Here is a 25771-nt window from a genome sequence, read left to right as displayed (position 1 = left end):
TAAATCATTTTTTCCTATAAATGAACAAAGATAAACATGATAATATCTATTCCAGCAAGGATGCAATAAAACAGGCACAATGATACTGGCCATGGGAATGGCATTACGGAAAACAGCAAGGGCCCTAAAAATGCCCCAGCTTTTGTGCCTCAAATCTAACCAAAATCTAGCTTAAGGAAATAATAAAAGATAAAGAAAAATTCTTTCAATGATGTTTACTGCAATATTATTTAGGATATTGGAAAATGAAAAGCAAACTTAAAATCAAAGTAGAGGAATGATTAAGTAAACAATTGTATTTCTACGCTAATCATACATTCATTCACTCAAAAAACATGTATTAGCCATCTCCCACTTGATATACCTCTGTTGCATGCTGGAACCGTAAAGGTATTGGGACACTGTTCCTGCCCTCCAGGAAGTCCCAGCCCACTGCAAACTAGAGGCAGACACATCCACAAATAAAAAGGGTAGAACGTTACAGGTGAGAAGATGGCGTCTGCACACAACAGGGAGTAGTCAACTCCACCTGCAAAGGGAGTATGGGGGCACTCAATCAGAAGGAGGTTGTCCTTGAACTCATTTTTGGAAAATCGGGCTTATCTTGGTGGTCTAAGTCTGGAAGGAAGCAGGAAGAGCACTGCGGTGGAGGCCATCCAAATGTTAGAGTCCCCAAAACTCCTATGGCAGTAGAATTTGCAGTTTGAGAAAACAGCGTATTGAGAGCAAAACAGGCTTAAAAGGACTAATTTTGCTAGTAAGCCCACGGAGTCTTTATAAATATTTTATGTTCACTGATATCAGGCAATAAAATCGATATTGATGATCTTTCACACTGTATCTCAGCAAGTAAGACATAATTACTTTACATACATTATCTCCAGCTCTCTGGAAACATCACAGAAATGCTACTCAGATTTCAAAGAAATATTTACATATTTATTTGGTTTGGTGCAAATAATATGCCATCTTTATTTTCTGTATTTCATTCTACATCCAAATGCTCAGTAATTTTGTTTCCTAGTTGATCCGCCCTACGCACCCCAGGATCCAAGGACCCAATGACATAGCTCCCCTGTGAATTGACTGGCACCTAACAAAATCCCCACAAGCAGGAGCTGCCGTTTCTAGCCACATGGAACCATGAATGTCAGACATTCATTCTAGATGAGCCAGAAACAGCACACACACTATCCCATTGGAGCGTGGCACAAACCTGCTGGATGGCCAGTTGCTCAACTGAGGACACAGAGGCTCAAAGAGGGCAAGTGAGCCATCCAAAGTCAACAGCTAGTAAGGGGCACTGCTCTGAGTCTGCTGGACTCCAGGCTCCACATTCCAAGCCTGGGGTTCCCAAACTTTCATCTGCCTCCAGATCACCCGGCTTCTTTCTCAAATGCAGATTCCGATTCAGGGGCCTGAGATTCTGCATCCCTAGCAAGCTCCCAGGTGATGCACACGCAGAGACCACTCTGACTGTGAAGGGTGAAATCACTATATTATATTGTTCCCTCTTATAAATGAATAGGAAATAATGGTGAGAGATCAACAGCAAAAGTGATACATTCAGCACTCAAAGCCAAATATCTCTAAGTTGAGAAGATAGTGTCTACTCACCAGTTATCACTCCAGGAGAGCTCATCTGAGCATTAAACCCATGCTGGGCGCAGCAGAGGCCCAGTAAATATTTACAGGTCTTGGCTGAATCAGTGACAAACATGTGTTTTTTCCCAGTGATGCTGCTTGTGATGATGAACTTCTTTCGCTGGGGAAGCAAACACAGACTCTAATATATTGATCATTCTTACCCATCTATTGAAACACAACTATCCAGAAAATAACCAAATGCCAGAGCTGTCAGTTGGATACCAATGTACGAGGCATCCAGAAGTGTGTGGCAGATGTTGTCTGACTATGGCCCAATATGTTTTCTTAGATTAAAGATAATCCCTCTTTTTATTTTCTCCTTCATTCATAAATCAAACATTTGTTTATTGAGCAATTGCTATCTGCCAAGGAGTGTGTTAGGTGAAAAGAATATGAAATGAGTTCAGTACAGGTTTGACCCTCAGCAAGGTGTGCGTTGTGAAAGGCCATTCAATACACCTGTAGTTTGCATTGTCCAAATTACCAGAAGTTGAAGGCAAAATCTCAGCTAGCAGGGTTATACTCATAGAAAAGATAAAAGCACATCAGTATTTTCATGTTTCACGCTATTACGTGCCAGGCTCTGTTCTAAATCCTTTCTATGTATTAATTCATTTCATCCTCGAAGCAATAGAATAAGGGAAATCCCATCATTATCCTTATTCTATAGATGAGGAAGCAGATGGAGACACGTCAGAATGCAGCAGGAGCTGAGGTCACATCACCAGGAAACACTTCCCCACATTTATACTTCAAGGTCCATGCACAAAGTGATAATATTTGTACAGCTCACCTGGATAAACTGGACAGGATTATCTATATGGGGTTATCGATACGGAGCTTCCTGGAAAAAATCCGTAAATTTTTGCAATATAAAATTCTAATAAGAACAATAAAATACAACGTCATAGAGATTATATTAGATACGAATGTATATATAACTTCCAAATAAAATCTCTGTTCTAGATGTTTCAGGAAGAACCTTGAGCTTGCTCCTATAAAAATAGCTTTATAAATACAGGATCTCTGCTTGAAAGGTCTCCCTGAAACTCCTGCACCTCTTTAATGCGGATCCCCTTTAATTCATGGTAGTCACCATTCCTAACAAACCCCAGCCACACAGGCAGATGTTAACAAAAGGCAGATGACTATTCATTGCTCTTCCTCTGAGAAACTCCCTTTTATCATTAACCCACTTTCAAATAATTTGAGCATTCTCTAAATATCCTTTTCTTATACTACCAAATGTCATGTTGAACCTATACTAATGTGAATGGATTTTGAATCCATTGGAACTATACTACATCTAGTATTTTTTTTGTTAAATATATGTATTCATTTATTTATTTATTTATTGGCTGCTTTGGGTCTTCGTTGCTGGGCATGGGTTCTCTCCAGTTGTGGTGAGCGGGAGCTGCTCTTCTTTGCGGTACACGGGCTTCTCATTGCGGGTGGCTTCTCTTGTTGCAGAGCATGGGCTCTAGGTGTGTGGGCTTCAGTAGTTGTGACACGAGGGCTCACTAGTTGTGGCACACGGGCTTAGTTGCTCCACTGCATGTGGGATCTTCCCAGACCAGGGCCTGAAGCCATGTCCCCTGCATTCGCAGGCGGATTCTTAACCACTGCACCACCAGGGAAGTCCCCTCTAGTATTTTTTTATATAATGAGTTCTCTCAAATATTCATAGATGCTGTCCTACTAGCCTTACTAATTCTTCCTTAGTATTCAAATTATCATAATGTCCAACTCCACTAGCTGATCATTTTATCCACACTTTTCCAAAGTTCAATATTTGCTTAAAATCCATCTACTTTGTCAGTATGCACTGATATGCTTTCATACAGTCCTGACAATTATATATCACGTTCACTCAGGTATTAAACATTTTAGATGTAATTTTTTAAAACTGAATAACTCTTCTTTAACAAATCTGAAAAAAGAGAATTGTTCTCTCACACACACACGCACACAAACACACCCATACGCCACATCTTTCAGCTTATAAACTCTTGGCAAACCCTTGTCCTTTTGGACTCCAGTGCCCTAAGATACTAAACATCCCAGACAGTGGAATTTCTATCTCATTTCTTGGCATGAAGCTGAAAACAGTCTTGACTGTGGTGGTTTGGATTTTTTTCCATTTTGATAACATCATTTAATGGGAAATTCATATCTGCAGACCAACTTTCACACAGGCAAGCTGCTCTATGAATAAGATGATGTATAGCTTGAATCCCACGGTTTTTAGCACAAACACGAAAAATGTATTTACCTCCCTGTTGTTGAAGAACTAAACTACTCGGTGCTCCTGTAACATGTTTGTTTCAAAGCATGGTTTTACTATTTCAAATATTTCATCCCCAGGAGTTTCATTGTTGTCACTGTTTGTTCACAAGCTAGTTTGTTTGTTTGGTTTAATGCATCTTTGCAGAATAATAAGGCTCTTCCAGACAGAAGTGGATGTGCCCTAAAGCTAAGGAAGTTGAAGTCCCAGGTCTCCACTTGGGAAGACCTTTTCCTGAGAGGGACCCAGCACATTTTCATGTGTTCTTGTAAAACGTGGAAAGTAAGATGTTTTCACCACAATCCATTAAGACCACTGACTCATCTTTCTGCTGCAACTCAGTCTCACTTTTGTCACCATAGGTAACATGGAATGGTGGGGAAGCAGATCCCACCAAGGAGAAGTTGAGATGGCACTACGCTTAGTGTAGATTTAATGGGATTTATTTATGTGGTTTGTAGTCTTTCCTGCAATAGTTTATTGCCAGCCATCCCAGGATACTCCTTCCAATGGACCAACTCACCCAAAGTCTCATCATAAAGATATAGGGCCAGTGGCCATGTGAAATTGACCATGCACTACCAGTACCCAGCCCCAGAAGTATGCGGCATCAGCGCTGGAGGGGAGCAATGTTTGAAATACACAGATCCAAAGGCCAATCTGTGGGAAATATTTTCAATTATCAGAAATGAAAACCTGTAATTTAACTCTCAAAAACACCTAATTAAGTGGAAGTTTTATCCTATCAGGGATACATTTTATTATTGTATATACTGTCTTTTCAATACAGCATACAATTTTTTCTTTCTTTGATGGGAATCACACAATATGGAATGTATTCAACTTTCCTGTGTTGATAGCATAGAAACCTGCAGAGGCACTTCAAAGAGCAAGTACATCTCTGCCACAAAGCTGCATGTTTTATGCATCTCATCAGCAATAAAAACAACTTTCAATCAGCCATACTGGAAGAAAGACTAAATTAGATTTCTCTTCTCTGTAGAGAAAATGATATTACGAAAGTAACATCCTGTGGAAAAGTAATCAAGGGCATGCCACCAAAAATTTGAAAGGAAAAAAAAAGAATTATAGAATTTATCAGGGAGTTCATTAATAACAATTTTTTTTTTTTGGCTTTTGTGATTTTGCAGTAGTTGTTCAAGTTTTTAAAAATTCACAAGTTGTGGTGATCTCTTTTCTCATTAAATGAACATGCACTTTAAAATCTTGTTTGTGTTTGGAACTTTGCGTCCGTGTTTTTAAAGAGAGTCCTACGAAGTCTGAACTCTTCCAGCTTTCATGCATTTCTCTCCAGACATTTTAACTACTGCTAATACCCAAGAACAGTTACTAACAGCGGAAGGTTTATTGTTCCACAGTGGACACTTTGTCGATTGAATAATCGTCTGAATTGATGTCTCTGTCACAAACGGGCTGCCAATGCAATCATATTTATTGAAAAATGGCATTTTTCTCTATTTCCTTTGCTACTTCTCTCCAGGCTGATGAAACAAATGTCTGCAATTGTCTGAAGTATTCTGGCTTCCGCTATTAATTAAGCACATTTGAAACTAGCTTCCTGAGTTCATTCTCCCATTGTGTGCGGAGTTCCCATTTTGTGCTTGCAGAAGTGTGAAGAGTTCAAGTCATTTGCTGTGTAAGACGCCTGGTTTGTGACAAGCAGCTGGTGACATTACTTCCCATGCTGACTTTTCCATAAAAAAAAGACATTTATGCTGAGGAAGAGACTGGTCATCAGAATATGGAAATCCTAATTAGTGACAAGGGTATTTTTAAGCTACTAAGTTTGTTTTGCGAACCTGATAATTTTCCAGCTTTAATCAAGAAATTGTCTGTGGTCACGGGGAAAATAAATATCTGTAAAAATTAAACCAACTTAAATATAAAATACTTAAATGGACTATTAAATTTTATGGCTTCAAAAAATTCTATTTTTCAAAATTACTTTGTAGGTTGTTTGCATTTCTACCAATGTTTTCAAAGAAATTACACTGAGAATTTCGAACAATTAAATATGAAATAAAGAAAATAGGAAGTAGTGCAACTGTATTCAATAAATTCAATAATTAAAATTCTTCAAATAATCTTTCAATTGAATTAAAGTCATCTGAGTCATTAAAATTCTGAAAAGTTCACAAATATAAATATCAGTTACTTTTACATAAGGGTCAAAACTATTTGGTAAAAAGTCAGTTTTCTGATATTATAAAGGCCACTTTAATAAAATTATGTTCAATTATTATTTATTTTTAGATGTAGCTTTTTTTCCTAAAGACAAACAATACTGTATTATGAAATTCTATCAAGAATCACACTTTAACAATATGTCAACGTCAACAGCCAAGATGGGAGAAACAAAAGGAACGTTGAGAAAACAAATAAAACCAATTATATTCTGCTTAGGAAACTCTAACATCAGATAACGATAATGAAAACAAAAATCAAAGAATCAGATAATGAAAAAAAAGTCTCATTAGCAGGAAAACATTTTAAAACCACAAGACAACATTCAAAAGAAAGAAAAACTAAAATATCTCTTGAGTCAGAAGTCAAAGAACTTCATGTTTTATAATGAAATCATTGCTGAAGTTATGGGATAGTGACCCACAGGACAGATTAGCTACTGGAGCATTCTCTGCTATGGAGACACATGTAACATTTTTGATGCCAAATTTATTGTAACTGAATTCAAGCCAATATTATTCAAATATTATTTCAAACATTGTACATTTAATAGAATTTGGAGGAGGGCAGTGTTTGTTTTTAAAATGGCTGAGATGGTTTGCACACCAATAGTCCATGGGACACAGGCCAGATGCCTTGGCACAATGTGTGCAAAGGGAAAATTAAAATACAAGGAAAATGTTTTAAAAGCATGCAGACTCCATAGCACCTACTCTACACTCCTCCTCCATCTCCCACCTCCAACCATGCTCTCAACATCCATAGATTCCCCAAATTAAAAGAACTTCATCCAGAGGGAAAGTGTAGTCCTCTAGGCCAATGCTGTCCATGGGGGTTGGGGGGACTGGGTGAGGGATGGCAGAGAAGAAATGGCCTCCTGGGGACCCTCAAATCCCCTGGTAGACTTCTTTCAAATATGCCACAGTTATCAGAGTACAGGTTAGCTGATAGGCTGTGAGCTTATCTCCTTAGGAGAAGATCACCTGACCTATTGCCCCTATAAAGGGGTAACAGATCAAAGGAAAACAAAGCATGGGACATTAGCAACTGAGTGACACTCACATAAGCCAAAATCTTTTCAATTTCTCTCCACTGAAACCGTAAAGTTGCAATTCTGTTCTTGTTTCTCACTTCATATACTATGACCCCCTTGGCACAGATCCCCAAGGCCATCTCCCCTTCTGTCCTCGTCTTCTCTGGGAGAACTTGGTAAATCAGCACACCGTATTCTGGGAGCTGCTGAGTGACCTGGAATGAGAAAAAGGCCAATTACAAAAAGGCAGGCACATTGGTCTAAAATAATGGATTTCAAACCATTCCATGAAAAAACACCTTAACATATGTTCTGAAAAAGAGTAGGATTGCCAAATAAGTTTAGGAAACACTGAACTAAACAGATCTCCTTACTACAGAATTTCTCCATACCTCTAATATGATAGTGTTTTTCTATCGTATTAACCCAAGGAATCCTTTCCTAATGAAGCACCTTAAGACACTTGGAACACAGTTAGTTATTAGGAAAGTGGTACAATAAAGTAATAATAATTTGAACAAGGTTGTAGAATTCAGACTCTCCTGAATCATCTCAACATAAAGAATTCCTTTTCCCAAATCTACTGTGATACTATCTGGTACAATCCCTTCATTTTACAGATGGAAAAACTGAGGCCCAAGAACAGAAAGCAAACTTCCAAATAGTTAGCATCACTGTTAAAGCAAGACGAACCATAAACATCCTGCAGAGAAGATGACCAATCACTGGCATTTCTCACCATATAGCAGTGCTTTGGTGGGGTCCCCACAGCCCAAGATCTGTCTTCAGTTTACCAGTTTAGGAGAGGGAATTTTGTCAGAGGCATGAGGGTCATTCAGAGCTGGGAACTGCATCAGGCCAACCAAAACCTAAAGAGGCTGGGGCATAAACCTAACTCAAATGTTTTTATGTCTGAATGGTACTCATGTCTCTATTCTGGTCTCTACCACCTTCATCTTCATGTGGAAGTCTCCAGTTGTTACTAGAAGGTTGATGTACCTGAGCTCAGAACAGGGACATCTTATTCCAGGCATCTGAAACCCTCTTAAAAGGGTTCCACTGGTGAGATCTGGTATCTCATCTTCACCCCCAAGCAGAGGGCTCTATGTCCTGTGCAATCTCTCTCATCCCCAGACAGGATCACAAAAAAGAGGATAAATTAAGGCTTTTGAGACCTACTTTCTCAGGCTCTTTGCTGACCTTAAAGTTCTTCTGCTGATAAATAATCTGTACAGGTAGGTTACACTGCCTGCAAAGCCTACAGCTCTTCACGTGATTTTGATTACATTTCTGGACCCTGAACCTCCCTGCTTCATTTAACTTTGGAGAGACCCTGTCATTGTCACTATCACCATCACCATCATCTTCACCATCATCATCATCATCCAGAACAATATCTGTTGGACATTGGTACCGAAACAGCCAATGGCCAGACTAGGCATGTACTTAAATTATGAAAAACCAGGGCCATCCCAAAACAATTAGGTAAATTCTTTTAAAGAATTCGATGTGATAGTTCTAAAAAATATTAAGGCATTAAAGTAGTCATCATCAGAATAGAGATGCCTTTATTAGACTTGCTTACATTTTTAAAATTGTTTAATAGTTATTTTATTTTTTATTTTTTTAATTATATACAGAGGGACATGATACTGAAGTACTTGATGCCCCAACATTCTTAAAATGGTAAAGTGCCATTCTGTAATGGAGCAGGACCCTATGGGGACTTCCTGGGACAGAAACCTCCTCCCCAATGTCTTCCACCTGCCTCTTGTTTGTAGAAAAACTTTAGCTTCCTAGGCCATCCCCAAGTTCCAAAGAAAAATTTAATCAGACAAGTGAGAAAATGCAGAAACAAAGGAAAACAGTCAAGCCAAACACTATAATAATAGCCATTAAACAAAGTCAAGAACCTGTACTTCCTCCTCAAGGGTTATAGACAATATTCTGAGCCATCTCCTTTGAGCTATTTTGCAGATACTGAAGCCCCCATCAGGAGGAAGAAGTTAACTGTATGCTGACCACACAACATGTAGGCCCCCAGACCAGTAGGAACCAGAAGGTTGATGATGTTGACTCCCAATTACCTCAATGCCAACCAACCAGAAGAATGTCCATGAGCTGATCACACACCCCAGAACCCTCTCCCTCACCCTGTCTTTAAAAACCTTTCCCTGCATGCCATCAGGGAGTTCAGGTCTTTTGAGCATGAGCTGCCCATTTTCCTTCTTTGGCATCTGCAATAAATGCTGCACTTTCATTCACCACAACCAGATATCAGTAGATGGGCTTTACTATGCACGGTTGAGAGGACCCAAGTTCAGTTCAGTAACAATTCTAAACTTTTCTCATGCATTTATTTCATTTAATCTTCACAATAATCATAAGAGGTAAGTGTAGCTACCTCTTTTCAAATGAGAAAACGGTGGCACAGGAAGCCTAAGCAATCTGTCAAAGTTCCCACTTAGGAGCCAGGAATGAAAATATGAGTCTGTTTTCTTCTGAGCCTTCACTCTTAACAGCTAAAATACAGAATTTCCATAAAGTCTGTAAACATAGGTAAATTTATGTAATGTAATCAAGGGCATCTTCAATCTGTAAAATAAATAATATTACCTATGTCTCCATGCTTTACTAGGGAAACTTCTGTGGCACCTCTGCTTATCCATTCTGTGTTGCTACTGCTGACTTTCCTCTCTGAGGGGCACCTCATCTCCATGTGCTTGGGGCCATCTCACAGTTTTCCCCTTATCCCTGCAGTGGGCAGCAAAGTTGAGACTGGACCCAGGCTCTCCTGGCTCTCAGCCCACACAGCACCCTTGCTGTACTGAAAATTGTCAGAACAAATGCATGTTTCCAGATATTCTTCAAGAGATTTACAACAATTCATATCTTTTGACCCTATCCCTGCACTTCTGGGAATCTGTCCTAAGAAGATATATCAAATGATCAAGACAAACCCTTGATCAGAGCCACATTTGGAGCAGACTTGCAGAGTTGGGTTGGGAGGACTAGTTCCTGGCAGTAAATGGTTTCCTAAAGGCAGTACCACCTTAAAAGGGATTATCAGGCAAGTTTTGCAAAGGATATTTACAACATATTTGTAATTATCTGGGGAATGCATATGTTATAACGTTAAGTGGAGAAAAATGCAGGATTCAACTAGTATGATTTCAGCAGCAAAAAGAAAGGAAAAGAAAATATTTTAAAAGCATATGGCAACCCCTAGTTATGTGGAAAGATGGTCCCATGGTTGAAGAAGTTTGGAAAACACTGAGTTAACCTTGAACAGGTTGTTCTGGGATCAATATGCTAATATAACTGCGAATCTTGCAGGCAGAGTATGTTATTCAGCGGTACCCAAACTGGACTTGTGCCAAGTCTCTTTCTGGTATGAGATGATGAGAATTAGTCATCAGTGAACCGGAGGCCAATAGGCGCCATCTGATAATGGCAAAGGGAGCCACGAGGAGATATAATTAAATAATCCAGTGACTGTTTGTGGAGTAACTAGGCTATGTGCTAGGCTCTGGGGATTCAAGGCCCTCTGGACATTTACAACCTAGTAGAGAGGACAAGAAATGAATGAAATGACTGCAGTGTAGAGTGTCAGCAATATGTACCAACAATGTTTAAAACGTTCTTAACCTTCAGCCCTGTAATTCCACTCATGAGAGTCTATCTCCAAGAAATTAATCAGAAATGCAGCTAAAGACTTATGTAGAAAAAATACTAATCTCAGTATTGTTTAAGATAGTTTCATATTTAAAACAATTTATGTGCCAAACAACAGAGTATTGAGAAAAAATTTAGGGTACCCCATGTGTTGATTCAAAATAAAGTTTCAAAATTTTAGTGAGATGCGATTATAAAAAAACACAAAACTGACCATGTAATATGAACCCAATTTTAAATATATATGCATGTACACATGTGAATGAACAGAGCAAAGAGAGAAGGATGACTATACCCAAATGTAATCATACTGTCTCCGGGAAGGGCAGAATCATGAGCAAATGTTTACTTTTATAATCATGGAGGAAAGGGCTTGTTTGACAAACACTAGCCCTAACAGGAAAGGGCACAATGTGGTCTGGGGGTTCCCAAGAACTCTTTAGTCCACGTCTCTGTACCACGGGCAGGCCTAGCATCACAAAGCCCAACCAACAATTGTGGGGAACCACAAAAGTTGGTATTCCTTGAAACTGGTAAGATTGCATGCAAATCACATCAAATCTATTCAGTGTTTTCCATCAAAAACTTAAAAAAAAGGTCAGAGATAACCATACTAAGTGAAGTCAAACAGAGAAAGACAAATATTATATGACACCACTTATATGCGGAATCTAAAAAATAGTACAAACGAACTTATTTACAAAACAGAAACAGACTCGCAGACACACAAAACAAACTTACAGTTACCAAAGGAGAAAGGATGGGGGTAGGGAGATAAATTAGTAGTGTGGGATTAACAGATACACACTACTATATATAAAATACAAAAGCAACAAGGTTTGACTGTATAGCACAGGGAACCATATTCAGTATCTTGTAATAACCTATAACGGAAAAGAATTGGAAAAATATATATATATCAATATATGTATAACTAAATCACTTTGCTGTATACCTGAAATTAATGCAATATTGTAAATCAACTATACTTCAATTAGAAAAAGATCCCCCAAGAAAAATTTCCTGCATTTTTGCTTACAAGATGGTGACTTCCTTTACAACCGCTTGTCATCCTTCAACAAGAGGAAGGAGGGACACAGTGAGCCCGGCACACTAAGCCAGGGTCTGGGCAGAGGCCGGCCAGGCATTGTCTGCCTGCAGGAGCCTCTGCAGACCTGAGTCCTTGCTCTCTTTGCTGGCTGTGTGGTCCTGTGGCCCCTCTCCATCAGATGTGTGCTGATGGCTTTGAAGTTCCTATTTGTCCCTCATCAAGGGAATGCTGCATCCTCTTAACAAGGAACGCGCACGAATACTGGATTTTAGAACACAGTGAGTGCCTTTCTGCCAGGGCTTCTCAAATGAAACTCTTGAGGGTTTATACTACACTAGGTGTTGCAGACAGTTCCAAGTGACTGACCAAAAAAAAAAAAAAAAGATAGACCTCACCTTGGCAGTTCTGCTTTCAAATAACTGTCCATATCAAAGGCAAGAAAATACAGAATATTTCTATCTATCTCGGGAGAATTTTGTACAGAGAAATGTATAAATCCTGGAGGTTCCGTTTGAAACTGTGCCCCAACCCTAAGGGCCCCACCAGGTACATCTCCCTGGGGAAGCTGGGGGAGCCTCCTCCCACATGCCCCCCAGCTCCACCTGCACAGGCAGAGCGGCCACCCCCTTCCACCCTGAAACAGAGTAAACTTTGCTGTTATTGTTCTCATCAGGCAGTTATCACAGTGTCGCATGCCTCTGGGTACCCATCGTCCTCCCTACAAGACTTGGGACTCCTTAGGGGCAAGAAGCATGTCCTTTCTGCTTGTTTCCTGCCGTGCCTGGTCCACTGCAGGTGTGAGTTGTGGAGTGAGCAAAAGCTATTTGTCAGAGGCTCTGTGTGCCCACAACCATAAGGGACTGAAATATCACTGCTTTCATAAAAGGCCAAAGAGAAAATGGACCAGAGCTGTACCAAATGTATGGACCACACCATCTGTGCTGTGCTAAGAACAGTCGCCTGGAAAGCTGCAAACTTGAGGTCTTCCTATGGCTTTGCTTTTGGATCACACTCAAGTTTTGTACTTCGGTTGTCAAAAATGTCTCTATGAGAAATGTGGTCTCCCCCCACTCACGGAATAGTGACTGTGAGCTTCAAGGTTGAAGAGAGGCCCTGCTATACCCACCCCAGCCCAATAAATCCTACACATTTAGGGGATCATTTTCAATGCCAACTGCTTCCAAAAGTCTCTCTTTGCCCCACAAGGCGATAGAGCTCCTTCCTTCCAAAGTCTCAAGTCCCTTGCTCGTACCTCCCCGAAGACCTGAGCACATCCAGCCCCAGAGAAGTCTCTGGAGGGGATCTAATGACTGCATACCCTTGAACACCAACACATGCTCTCAAGAGTCCAAAGGCCCCACCCTTAAGAACTCCAGCTCGGCATTCTCTCCCCAGAGCACAGAACTCAGACGGTGCATCTCTGAGACTTCAACTTGGACCCGGAGAGCCGTCATCCTCTCAATCAGACTTGCAGGGATGTAATCTTCAACTCGAAAATAGGCTTTACTCTCTACCTGCTGGAAAGATGCAAAAGAAAAGGGGCATAACCAAGACAGCTTCTATGGAACTCTGAGCAGAACAGAAGCCTATCTGCAATCACAATTCAGGGCCCCAGGGCAAGGGTGCTCCTTTGAAGTGCCCACTGGGATGTCATTTTCTACCATATTAGAGGTTGGGCCAAACCATATGGCAGGAACAGAGGAAGAGAGGAAAGAAGCGACCTGCTTTTGAGCCCCTTCTATATGTCAGGTGGTCCCCAGAACACATTCGCTCTTTCTATCCTCACAGTAATCCAATGAGAATGGTATTATTATTGTCATTGCTGAGATGAACAAAATGAACAAGAAAGGAAATCATTCGACAGGGCCAAGGTCACACCACTTGTAAGTGACAGAAACAAGACTTCATCCCCCAAAGCCCTCACACACTCCACGAAGCCATGCCACTTCCCAAAAGGCACAGTGAAACCCTGGCCCTAAAGCTTTGTTCCTAGGTATTCATTTAGCATTCTGTCTGCATGTGCTACTAGTATATGGCCCTCTCTCGTAAAGGAGGTCTTGGCTGTGGCACCATCTCTCCACAAGAAGGTGATCAAGAAGTTGCCCCCTGAACAGGAGAGGATCTGATAACCCCACCCCGCCCCAGGCTTGAGCCTTCATCAAGTCTACTCCTTTGGGAACCTGGGGCTGCAGCCCCACTGGGAGCTGCAGTTAGATCATGATGACAGCATCACTCACTGCCCCACACTGGGTTCCCTGGTACAGACTCCAGGGCACCGAGAGGTATGCAGAAATTTTGGAGGTGTGGTCTCAGGGTTCACTGTAATAAATGAGGGAGGCAGAGCTTGGTAGATGGAGAAGTTGACCCTCCCCTGTATTCCTGAATCAGCCCGGCCTGGTCTCAGGCAGTCCTTCCCAGCCTAATCTTGGGCAAAACAGTTCCCCACAGCTCAGGGCAACTGCCTGTGAGGGAGGCAGTTGGGATGCCAGAGCATCTGGCCTTCTCAGGGCCAGGGCTGGGCAAGTCAGTCTGATGAGGAAGTCTGAAGGGAACAGCACAGCATCCACTACACCCCCCTGCTCCTGGTGTGGCACAGGCTTGTCCCAGCTGGCTGTGGATGAGACTCCTCCAGCCTAGGGTCGGCCCATGCCAGTCCTGAGTTCAGATTAGAGACACAAAGGGAAAGAAATTGCTCAGCAACCTAATGCATTAAAAACATTCAAAAAGCTATTAGGATGGCCAAAATCCAGAAAACTGACAACACCAAGTGCTGAGAAAGATGTGGAGCAGCAGGAGCTCTCACTCATTGCTGGCGGGAGCGTAAGATGGTATAGCCACTTTGGAAGACAGTTCTACAATTTCTTACAAAACTAAACATACTCTTACCATGTGATCCAGCAATCACGCTCCTTGGTATTTACCCAAGGAGCTGAAAATGCATGTCCACACAGAAACCTACAGCAGCTTTATTCAAAGTTGCCCAAACTTGGAAGTAAAAGGGGTCCTTCAGTAGATGAATGAATAAATAAACTCTGGTACATCCAGACAATGGATTATTATTCAGCACTGAAAGGAAATGAGCTATCAAGTTGAAAAGACACGGAGGAAATGTAAATACATATTACTAAGTAAAAGAAGCCAATTTGAAAAGGCTAAGTACTGGACGATTCCAACTATACGACATTCTGCGAAAGGCAAAACTATGGCGACAATAAAAAAGATCAACTGTTGCCAGGGGTTGAGAGGAGAAAGAGGGATGGATAGGTGGAGCACAGAGGATTTTTAGGGCAGTGAAACTACTCTGTATGCTACTATAATAGTGGATATATATCATTATAAATTTGTCCAAACCCACAGAATGTACAACACCAAGATCAAACCCTAATATTAACTATGAACTCTGGGGGATAACGACATGTCCATATACGTTAATCAGTTGCAACAAATGTACCCCCCTGGTGGGGGACGATGACAGTGAGGGAAGCTATGCATCTGGGGGGACAAAAGGATACACAGCAAATCTCTGCCCCTTCCACTCAATTCTGCTCTGAACCTCAAACGGCTCTAAAACAAGGTCTACTAAACATTTTTAAAAGAATTTAGGACCTCTTTGCTAGTACTATGCCCTAGAGAAGTCAGCATGAAACTAAAAAATCTCCAGCACAAACATTTATTTCTATGCTAGTTATTTTAAAAAGAAAGATCAGATGCAACTGGAACAATAATAATGGTAGTTACTACCACGTATATCGTGCCCCTAGGTGATGCCCACCAGTGAGAGAACAAATAAGTAAGCAAAGGTCCAGCCCTGCTGAGGCATACTGCATGGCTATCCCAAAAGCTCATTAGGAAGGCCAGGGGAAGACATACTATCAAGTGAGAAGGCAGAATGCAAATCGAATGTGGCAACGTTTACAACTGCATAAAATCCCCGCGTGTCATCAAAGGCTGGAAGAGAATGCACCCAGAGGAAAGTTGTTCTGCTGCAATGATGTGATTAAGGAGATTTATTTTTGTTCTAAATTGTCTTTGTCTCTCTTTTTAAAATGCAAATGTAATCATGTTACTTCCCTGCTTAGAATTCATCAGTGGCTCTCCATCTTTCACTACAGTGGTTTCCAAATCATGGTTTTTTTTTCCAGTACCAGAACCATTTATCAAACAATATCCACCCCTTAGGAGGGCACACAAAGTTCCTCCTGGATCTGACTGGCAGTGCCGCCCAGCTTCACAACCCATCAGCTAAGGCTGCAGCGAAATCCCTGTAGCTCTGGATGGGCCAGCCTCCTCCTCCTGCCCACTCAGTGACCCAGACACAGGGAGAGGCTCTCCCCCTGAGACCCCCTAATGTCCTTTGATGTGCCCACCGCAGTACCTGGCACATAGCAAAGCAAGACCCTAGAAGTGAGTCGTGGCTGCGCTCTCACCAGCTTACCTAACCTCACAGAGGTGCAATTCTTCTAAAATGCAAATGAAAATAACACCAGCTTTGAAGGATCGATGCAGGATTAGATAATGCAAGTATGGAGCAGGCCCTCCATAAATTAGGGCTGAGCAAGTGGGTGCACAAATGAATGGGTATGTGCAATCTGTTGCCTTTAAACACACACACACACTCACACACACACACTCTCACACACACCACACACACTCTCACACACACACCACACACACACACTCTCACACACACTCTCACACACACACACACACACACACACACACACACACACGCACACACACACACACACACACACCCCATAGGAGAAAGGGGGAAAGTCTGCCTCTGGGGCCACACGGGGGCAGCAGAGAACATCTTGGAACCACTCTGGTCCCCAGAGCAGCTGAAGAGGTTGAATTAGGTAGCATCTGGGGAAGAAGCTGGAGGTGAAGGATGAGATCGGACTGAGGCAGGAGCTAGGTGAGGCCAGTCAGAAACTGGACAGGCCACAGGCACAGGGAGTGGCCAGAACGGGGTGCCTAGAGTCAGTTCTGGGCCCCTGGTGTCTTGGGGCAGGTGATCCCATAAGAAGAGTCTGGGCCTGAGTGGTCCCAACTGCCTTCAGTGGACCTGGCCCACAGTTTCCATCAACTCTCAGCCCTGGAGTTAGCGTCTTGGGTTAAACATCATGTGTCTGAATCCATAGACTGAAAGTTAGTCTTTGTTTTGTTTTACAGCAGAGCATTCCTGATTCTGGGGTGGAGGAAGGGAAGCTTGCAAACAGCAGTTGCTACATGCTGGGCCTCATACATACATCACCACCTTCCACCCCTACAGCAGCGTTGACCTACTATTATTTCCGTTTTGCAGATGAAAAAGCCAGGATTCAGAGAGACAAAGTGCCCAAGGTCACTTAGCTACTTAACAGAAGAGTCAGGGTTTGAACCCAGTTTCTGTCTGACTCCAAAACTCAGGCCCACTCCTTTGCTCCGTCGAGCTTAAGGACAGCCCAACCCTGCCCCTGGAGGCCACCCTCCCGTGTCGTGTCCACATGAGCCATCACAGGGCTGGACTAGAGGCTGCAGCAAGGATGGTGACTGATTCGCCAGGGCACCCCTGGCTTAGAGCATCCTCCATGTACCTGGGCCGTTCTCCTCCCAAGACCCTCCCTCCACCCAAGTAGCAGCAGGAGGGAGCAGGAGGGAGTTGGCTTAGGTGTGGTTAGGACCCCAGGTCTGGGGGCTGAGGAGACAAGAAGTAACTCCAGGGTAAGCAGTGACAGGCCTAGAGGCTTGTCAAGGGGGCAGGGAGGGGTTCCGGGGGCCAGGCCAGCCCTGGGAGACTGCCCGCCCAGTCTGGGGGTAGGGGTGCCAGGGGGAGAAGTGAAACCTCAGTCCCTGTGGACTGAAGCGGGAGCAGGGAAGTGAGGGTCAGGAGGGCAGGGTGCTGGGAATGGAGCTACATTTCCCTGACAAGCAAGCTGCTGACTCTCCTGATGGATGGTTTTATCCACAGTGTTATCCAGCCAGGAAGCCTGTACTCCATTCAGCCATCCACTCCTTAGATCAATAGCTCTCAAGCAAACTCTCCGTGGTTGAGGCACTGCTTTGATGCAGGGCAAATGGCAGGACAAAACAGACAAAACCTTTACCCTCCGGTGGATTCCATTCTAATGGAGAGACCTACAGTAATACTGATAAGGAAATGGATACACCGTTGTCTGGTAGTGGAGAATGAGACGGGATAAAGAGGGACTTAGAAGGCTCCAGACATGATGGTACCTTCTGAAGATGTGCTGGGAGGAAAGCAAGATGATGTTGGTGTATTCTGAAACGTGTTTTTCAAACTGTAGCCTGCAACCTATTAGTGAGCTGGGAAATCAAATTCATGGTTCATAACCAGCATTTATAAATTAACTAGAATAGAATAGGAAATATCAATGTGTATCACAATAGAAAGGGTGCATCTTATTTCCTAAACTTTTGCCTCAGTTCTGTTACATGGACACATGTACAGGTTGGGTTATAATGTTTGTCATTTTTTTTATTAGAGGTTATGGCACAAAACATTTGAAAGCCAATGATGATAAGGACTTACTGTTTTTAGGCACGACCTTAGATTAGAACTACATTACAATGTATAAACTTGACCTGTTCAACTTTGTATCCCCCAGAGCCTAGCAAAGAACACTCGATGGATGCTTGTTGGATGGATGGATGGATGGATGAATGGATGGATGGATGGACGGACAGATGGATAGATGGATAGATGAATGTGGTTTATCCCAATCTCAGTGGTAGGTGCTAACAACACAGGCCCAGTCTTGACATTGCTAACGGTTCCCCACTGTCCCATAACTGCTTCTCCAGTGACCCCACACAAGGGCCCCTGGTCCCTACCCCTACCTCCTCTGGGTAACTGCCAAACTCAGCCTGCAGGGCGAGGACCCCCAGCTGTAGCAGCATCTCATCATTGCAATACAGCTTCTCCTCCAGGATGTCTTTCCGAAGCTGCAAGTAAAATTGATGCCTTGTCCAGCTGTGCCTGTGAAAAATATGCAGGAATAAAGTTCACTGAAATGGTGAGGGAAAGGAAGAACACTAAAGCCAGAGGGTTTTCTCAGTCCGGGAAGCAGAAAAAGGAGAGAAGATGGGATACGAGTCAACAGGAACCCAGAGAGCGATGCCAGTAAGACAAGGGTGGTCTTGTTTATCCACACCATGCTTCCTGTCACTCGCTGAGGGCTACTCTGTGCCAGTCACTTCCCAGGACACCCATGGAGATGTTTGTTCCTGTGGTTCAAGTGAGAAAACTGATATTCAGTTGGACGGTGTTTCTAGTAAGCAAAGGAATAGAGACAGTGATCCAACCCCAAAGCTGTGACCCTCTCCTCCAACCCTTATCACTGGGCTGCTGGGGGGGCGGGGCATGTTGGGACCAGGGGAGAGAGAATTTGACCTTAACTGGCATATGTTTGAAACAAAAGGGTAAGTTCTCATTTTGACCAAGGCCTCTCCTCAAACATTGACTTTTCCCCCTTTTCTGTCATATTGGAATCCAATCAACGGAAGATCGCCACAGTAACTGTGGTTATTTATACACACATTAGTTTGCCAAGCACTCGCCTACCCATTATCTGCAGCATCAGCCTGGACATGCATAAACGCCTTAAGGAACAAACCAAGAAGTTTGCAGCACTCACTGGAGCAGCCCACAGTGACTGACGAAGAACTTTATCCTCAGAAAGAGTGTGAAGGTGTTCGGAGAGCTCCTCTTCTGGGGAGCCTCACTCCAGCCTTCAGGGGCTATTTTGCACAACTTGGTTTCAGCGTCCAGGAAAAAGAACTCTTTGCCTGAAATGGAAGTAGAGAGTGTTTAGAGGGAAAAGCAGTCGGGTAGCCTCACAGCCCTGAGCTCTGCCCGGAGAGTCAGACAAGAGCTGTTTGAGTGCAGGAGAGAGCAGGGAGCAAGTTGTTTGGATGCCTAGTACTGCAGGATCTTTGTGGGGGCCATGAGAGGCCAAGAACAGGGGACAAAGAGAAGAGAATCAAGGAAGAGAAATTCAGCACCCAAAGGATAAAATATGATTACGTATCTTAGAGAAGATATCACTTAACATCTGCTTCCCAGCTACCACCTAATGGAAATAAAATTAAAACACAAAAAACTTGTTACCGAGTCCAAGCTCACTCTGCTCGCTGCAAGACAGGTCAATAAACCAGAGATGAGGTGCTGAGGCAAGGAATCTGCCGGCCGACCAAGAAGATGGCAGACTAGTGTCTCAAAATAACCCTCTTATTGGGGTTTGGAGGCCAGTTTCTTTTATAGCTCAGAGAGGGGGAGGAGATGAGGAAGTAAAATAAAGAGGCCATAAGCTTTGCAAGTATCCCCTGGAATGGCCAGCCTGGGGGAGGGGATGTGTTAATTTCTTCTTTCTCGCAGACATCCACAGGAGGACCGGTGGGATGTTTCCCTGAACAAAGGCACTTTGCTTCAACATTCAGGAAGAGGGGCAGGGTTCCCCGAGGCAGGCCATTATGTACTGACAGCTATCCTTTTAGAGAACAAAGGCAGCGGGTAGCAAAGGTTAAAGTAAAAGAAACAGATCCAACCTGTAGTGAGGTCTGGCTCTTCCCTGTTACATATTTATTCGATTCCTGCCATGGGCCAGGTGCTCTGCATCCGCTGGACCATCCCCAAGTCTCCCCAGCCACAGTGTTATGGACTGAATGTTTGTACCCACCCCCAGTTCATATATTGAAGCCCTACCCCCTCCCCGTGTGATGCTATTTGGGGGTGGGGCCTTTGGGCAGTAGTTAGGTTTAGATGAGGTCATGAGGGTGGAACTCCCATGATAGGGTTAGTGTAATAAGAAGAGGAAGGGAGCAGAGCTGGCTTTCTCTGCTGTGTGAGGATACAGTGAGGAGGTTGCCATCTGCAAGCCAGGAGGAGGGGCCTCTCCAAGAACAAGGCCACGCTTGAAGCATGATCTTCGACTTCCCAGCCTCTAGAACTCTGAGAACTAAATATCTGCTGTTTAAGCCACTCAGTCTACATACAGCATTTTGTTATAGAGCCTGAGATGACTGACAGGGCGTAAGTGGAATCACCTTTGTCTTTTGACCTGAATGTTGTCAGCTTGAAAACTCCACCAACCCAAGCTCAGGACTTCACTCTTAGTTAAGCTTGTCTTCCAGCACCTCTGGGAGAGAGGCTGAATCAGCACCAGCCACTGGAGGCCCCAGCTCCACCCCTGCTCTCTTCAAGGCAAAGCTTGGCCCTCACCATCCCGCCTGGGTGCCCTTGGCCACTCTGCCTGGACCCTGGCAGCTCTGCTTCAGCCCTGCCCTGCCCCGTGCTCTCTCCGTGCAGAGGCATCCTGTGTACCAGGTTGCCCAGACACAGGAGTCATGCCAAGTGTCTGAAGACAGAGCTTTTAAACGAGTAACCAGCCTTTTCTCCCAAAGGCATCTTCACGCTGGGGAGAGAGGGAGGGAAAGAGGTCTCCAGAGTGGTTCAAATAGATGTCACCACATAGTGCCCAGACCTCTGCCCGCTGTGTCCACAGCCCTGGCTGCTGAATCTGACTCCCCACCCCGACTCACCGTTCCCTTTGGGTCATTTCTCCCCAAGGGATGGTCAGGTCTCCATCACAGTTTGGCTGGCAGACCCTCCCAAATGGGTTTATATCCAAACCCCGGACTGGTCACTCTTGGGTGATTTACCCAGGAGGCCCCAGCTGAGTAGGTCTAGGATGTCCACATGGAAGAGGTCCCGGGATGCGCACTTGACTGGGAGGGAAAGTAGGGGAGAAGCCTTAAGGTTGTACTCCCAGAGCAAGCACACTGGTTTTATGAAGACAGCATGTTACAGATCAATAAAAATACGTTTCCTGAAGGTTCTTCTATTCACACTTTACTAATGATTGAGCAAACATCAACTGATAACATCAAAGCATATAACGCTGTTCTTTTTACTTGGGAGGGGGATCTTTCCGAGGTCTGCTGAGAACTGCGGGAGGTAAGGACTGCCCTCTGCCTACCATGGCACACTGAGTGATCATACCACAAGCTGATGAGCTTCTGCCACTGGGGATGGGAGAATAGAGGAACACAGAGGTTATGACACTTAGCGAGGTGGGCTGGTGGAGCAGTGTTTAAACTGAAGGCGTGTATGATCCCAGCTCAGCCTCCTTCCCATTTCTCCACACAGTGGTTAAAGAGCTTCCACTACAACAAAGGGATCTTTGCCATGGATGGAAATAAAGACTCCTTTTAATAAATGGGCAGAGATGGGAAGGTGTAAAATCTCTTTCCTTCTGGATCTTCAGAATGGGTTCTTACCTTAGGCTTCTGGGGTGAGGGTGTTGATTTCCCATTAGTCCTGGATGATTAGATGGATGCATTTTTAAATTTTTATTGTGGTAAAATACACACACCATAAAACTTACCATCTTAACCATAGTTAACCCCTCACATTGTTGTGCAACCATCACCACCATCCATCTCCAGAACTTTTTCATCTTCTAAAACTGCAGCTCTTTACCCATTAACTACAACTTCCATTTCCTCCTCCACCCAGACCCTGGCAACCACCATTCTACTTTGTGCCCCTATAAATTTGACAGCTCTAGGTACCTTACATAAGTGGAATCATACAATATTTACCCTTTTGTAACTGGTTTATTTCACTTGGCATAATGTCCTCGAGGCTCACCTATGTTGTAGCCTCTATGTGTCCTCTAACCATCTATGTGTCAGAATTCCCTTCCTTTTGAAGGCTGACTAATATTCCATTGTACATATATACCACATTTTGCTTGTCTACTCATCCATCAATGGATATTTGGAGTGCTTCCATATTTTAGCTACTGAGAATAATGCTGCTATGAACATGGGAACACCAATATCTCTGAGAGATGCTGCTTTCAATTATTTTGGGTATGTATGCTAATGTGAAATTGCCAGATCTTAGGGTAAATTTGTAATTTTTTGAGGGAGTGCCATACTGTTTTCTGTAATGACTGCACCATTTTGTATTCCCACCCAGACAGAAATGTTTCTCATATGTGCTTGTCTAAACTCAAGGCACTGAGATTGGTCAACCACACCCAGCAAATCACAGAAGCTACAACATCTTACATGCACTGTTTCCTTACTATCCTCTGCACTTACTTGGCAGTTTGCACATGACGACTTGACATGCCGACTAAGGTCTGGGTATGCAAGGTGCAGCGTCCCAGCCTCAAGCAATTCTGTTAGAAGGAACAGCACTCAGGTACCTAGACACCAGGGTTACCGAAGGCACCAGGCCAGCTGTGGGCTACCTGGGAACCATTTACCTTTCATGTAAGCCAAGCCAAAGTGGGTGAGCTCCCCAAGGTTGGCAAAGGATGCGACAGCGCTGAAGACGGCTCCCACTGTCGATGTGATGTCACATTTCACCTCCAGGCACTGTCCGTTCAGCAGCACCACACAGAGGGCCCTGAGAGCCAAATAGGACTTCCCTTTTTTGGTCTGAAAACAAGAATGGTACAAATTGTAACAATAACTGTAAGACATGGAGTCTTTACCATGGGCTAGCTACTGTGCTGACAACTTTACATGTATTTTCTCATTTAACTGACAACCGACAACCCAAAGAGATAACTATATTTGTGACTCCTGTCCAGCAGATGAGAAGCAAGGCTCAGAGACTCAAATCCATGCTCTCTGCCAGGCTCTGCAGGGGCCAGGATGTCTCTCCCCTGCAGAAATCCCTGCTGCCCTTTGGGCTCTGCTTCCTGAGAGGACTGCCCAGGACCACATTGGTGAATCATACACCCCCAGGAATGCTGGACAGCCTGACACTGACCCGCGAGCCTCCGCAGACACAGCAGAGAGAATCTGGGTGGGCACAGATCCAAGGAAGAGAGAGGGCTGGAGCTACCGTGATTACTGTGAACTGAGAAATTCATCAGCAGAGCTGCATCCAAAGAAGTGGAGGAGGGTCTGCCTTCTGTCCCTTCACTCTGCTCAGACTAATTCCAGATTCATCTGCCTCTGTAGCCCCACCCCAACCACTGTTGCCCCAGCTCAGCCGCCCAGAACGGCCCATTATTCTGCCACCGCAAAAGCTTGTCTGCCGAGTCTGCACAAACTCGCACAAACTCGCCACTGCCTGGAATACTCTTCCTGTCCATCCCCACGTGGAGAGTTCCTATGAGTTTCCCAGATCAGGCTCAGACCTCTTGTCTGTGGCCTGAAGAGTCAAGCCACCCACTCTCTTTCCTGCTCCCCTGGTGCCTTCTGCTCAGGGCCCCAGCCTCCCTAAAGATGGGAGCTGAGTATCCCCTGTGCCCCAAAGCCTAGCCTGAAGCCTGGCCCAGACCGCCTCAGAATGTCCTCCTTAAAAGACAGTCATGGATGCACACCGCAGGTGGCTTTAATGCCACTGAGGCCATGCCTGCCACCACACCATGACCCCCCACACCCAGGGGCAGCCCACACCCCAGGGGCCAGCGCAGGTCTGAGGACTCCGCAGGAAGGGGGCTCCCCCATGATCCCGGGCAAGGCAGACCACCTGGCACACTCAGCCACCCTGGTTCCTGCCCATCCTGCACCCCTGTGTCACCTGGAGGGTTGTTTCACATACACGCGCAGGCCGGGGCAGGGGAGGGTATAGAATACTGTGCTCTGAAGCACCCAGTGCTTGGGTTTAACGCTCTGCAGTTGTCCTCTTGAACTTTGTAATAACTGTATCTTTGACTGTGACGTCTCATTGGAGCACACGCGGGGAGCTTGGGTCCACAGTCGTCCTGCCTCCTCACCTCTGGTAGTGGGTTCTGGCTGCCAACTCCCCTGTCCCCTGGTGCCGCAGGCCCCATCCAGTCTCCCTCTCCCCCTCCATGCTCTGTAACCTCTGCCACCCTCCACCCAGGGCAGCCACCGGCTTATATATTCCACCATCCCTGACCTCCTCCCCAGGGGGCTGGTTCCGGAAGGGACCCAGTCAGGGCATCTCAGAGCAGGGCATGGCAGTGGCTGTGCCCGCACTGGGCTGACAGCACCAAAACTCTTTCTTTGAGCCTCAGGAGGGACAAGCTTGTCACTCACTCTCAATCCAGGTCTGCCTGGACGGCAGCAGCAGAGCCGAGGGAAGGGAGACTGACTTTTCCTCCCCAGAAAACGGACAAATGCATAAATGCTGGAACACAAGCTCCAAGTGACGAGGACTCTGCTTTGTTCGTATCAGAGATCTGGGGTCTGGAGTCATGCCTGGCACCCACCAGCTGCCTCAACGATATTTCCTGACTGAATGGGGAGATGAAGGCAGAGCTCGTCTGGAAGGACAATCAGGACTTCATCAGAAGTCACAGAGGGTTCCTCTTGAAAGGGAAGAGGATGCTGAAGGACGGTCGCGAAGTAGGAGTGTGACTTGGGGAGGGCTGGCAGGCGCCTGGGGGAGGGCGTGCGCCCCTCAGAGCTCAGTCAGCCTCGGGGCCTGCCCAGCTGGCCGCTTCCCTCACCAACCTCCAGCCCCGCCCAGTCTAACCCAGGGGTTACCACAATTGATCCAGGCAGATGCAAGGTCACCGGGGCCTCTCCAGCCAGCAGGGAGAACTCCGGCCTGGAGAACTGAAGAAACACACAGAGTCACTCACAGCAGACGAGAGAAATCAAAGTCAAGTTCCGTGGGGCTGGACCCCCAGCTTCAGAGCTGGGCTTCTCCCGTGGCCTCACCTCCCCCGCCCACTACCAGCGCTCCTTTCCCCAGAGCCAGCAGGAAGCAGGGGTCAATGAAATGGGGCTCAACTGCGCTGAGGCCCTAGCTAGGCTGGGCATCTCAGAGCACATGTCTTACAAGTGGGTGTGGTTTGGGTGATGTTCCAGCTCCTCAGTTGGGTGCCCACTTCCTTCTCAGTGTCATAATTCACTCTTCATCACATAGTCTTTTACA

The 25771-nt window shown here is 44.7% G+C and overlaps 1 protein-coding gene across 1 annotated transcript in view; it reads right to left on the bottom strand.

Annotated features, from left to right (window-relative positions):
- The window catches only part of FRMPD2 (FERM and PDZ domain containing 2), a 75472-nt gene that overhangs the window by 35475 nt on the left and 14226 nt on the right, over positions 1 to 25771 (bottom strand). Inside the window, exons 7-13 of the mRNA XM_057736175.1 lie at positions 25378 to 25449; positions 23175 to 23349; positions 19536 to 19686; positions 18739 to 18877; positions 13257 to 13409; positions 7199 to 7384; positions 1618 to 1765 (exon numbers count right to left, since the gene is read on the bottom strand). Coding sequence (XP_057592158.1) covers positions 1618 to 1765; positions 7199 to 7384; positions 13257 to 13409; positions 18739 to 18877; positions 19536 to 19686; positions 23175 to 23349; positions 25378 to 25449 — 1024 coding nt within the window. The remainder of the gene's footprint in view (positions 1 to 1617; positions 1766 to 7198; positions 7385 to 13256; positions 13410 to 18738; positions 18878 to 19535; positions 19687 to 23174; positions 23350 to 25377; positions 25450 to 25771) is intronic.

Source organism: Hippopotamus amphibius, chromosome 5 (genome assembly GCF_030028045.1).
Source record: "Hippopotamus amphibius kiboko isolate mHipAmp2 chromosome 5, mHipAmp2.hap2, whole genome shotgun sequence".
In the NCBI taxonomy this organism is placed as follows: domain Eukaryota; kingdom Metazoa; phylum Chordata; class Mammalia; order Artiodactyla; family Hippopotamidae; genus Hippopotamus; species Hippopotamus amphibius.
This window is presented reverse-complemented; position numbering and strand designations above follow the sequence as displayed.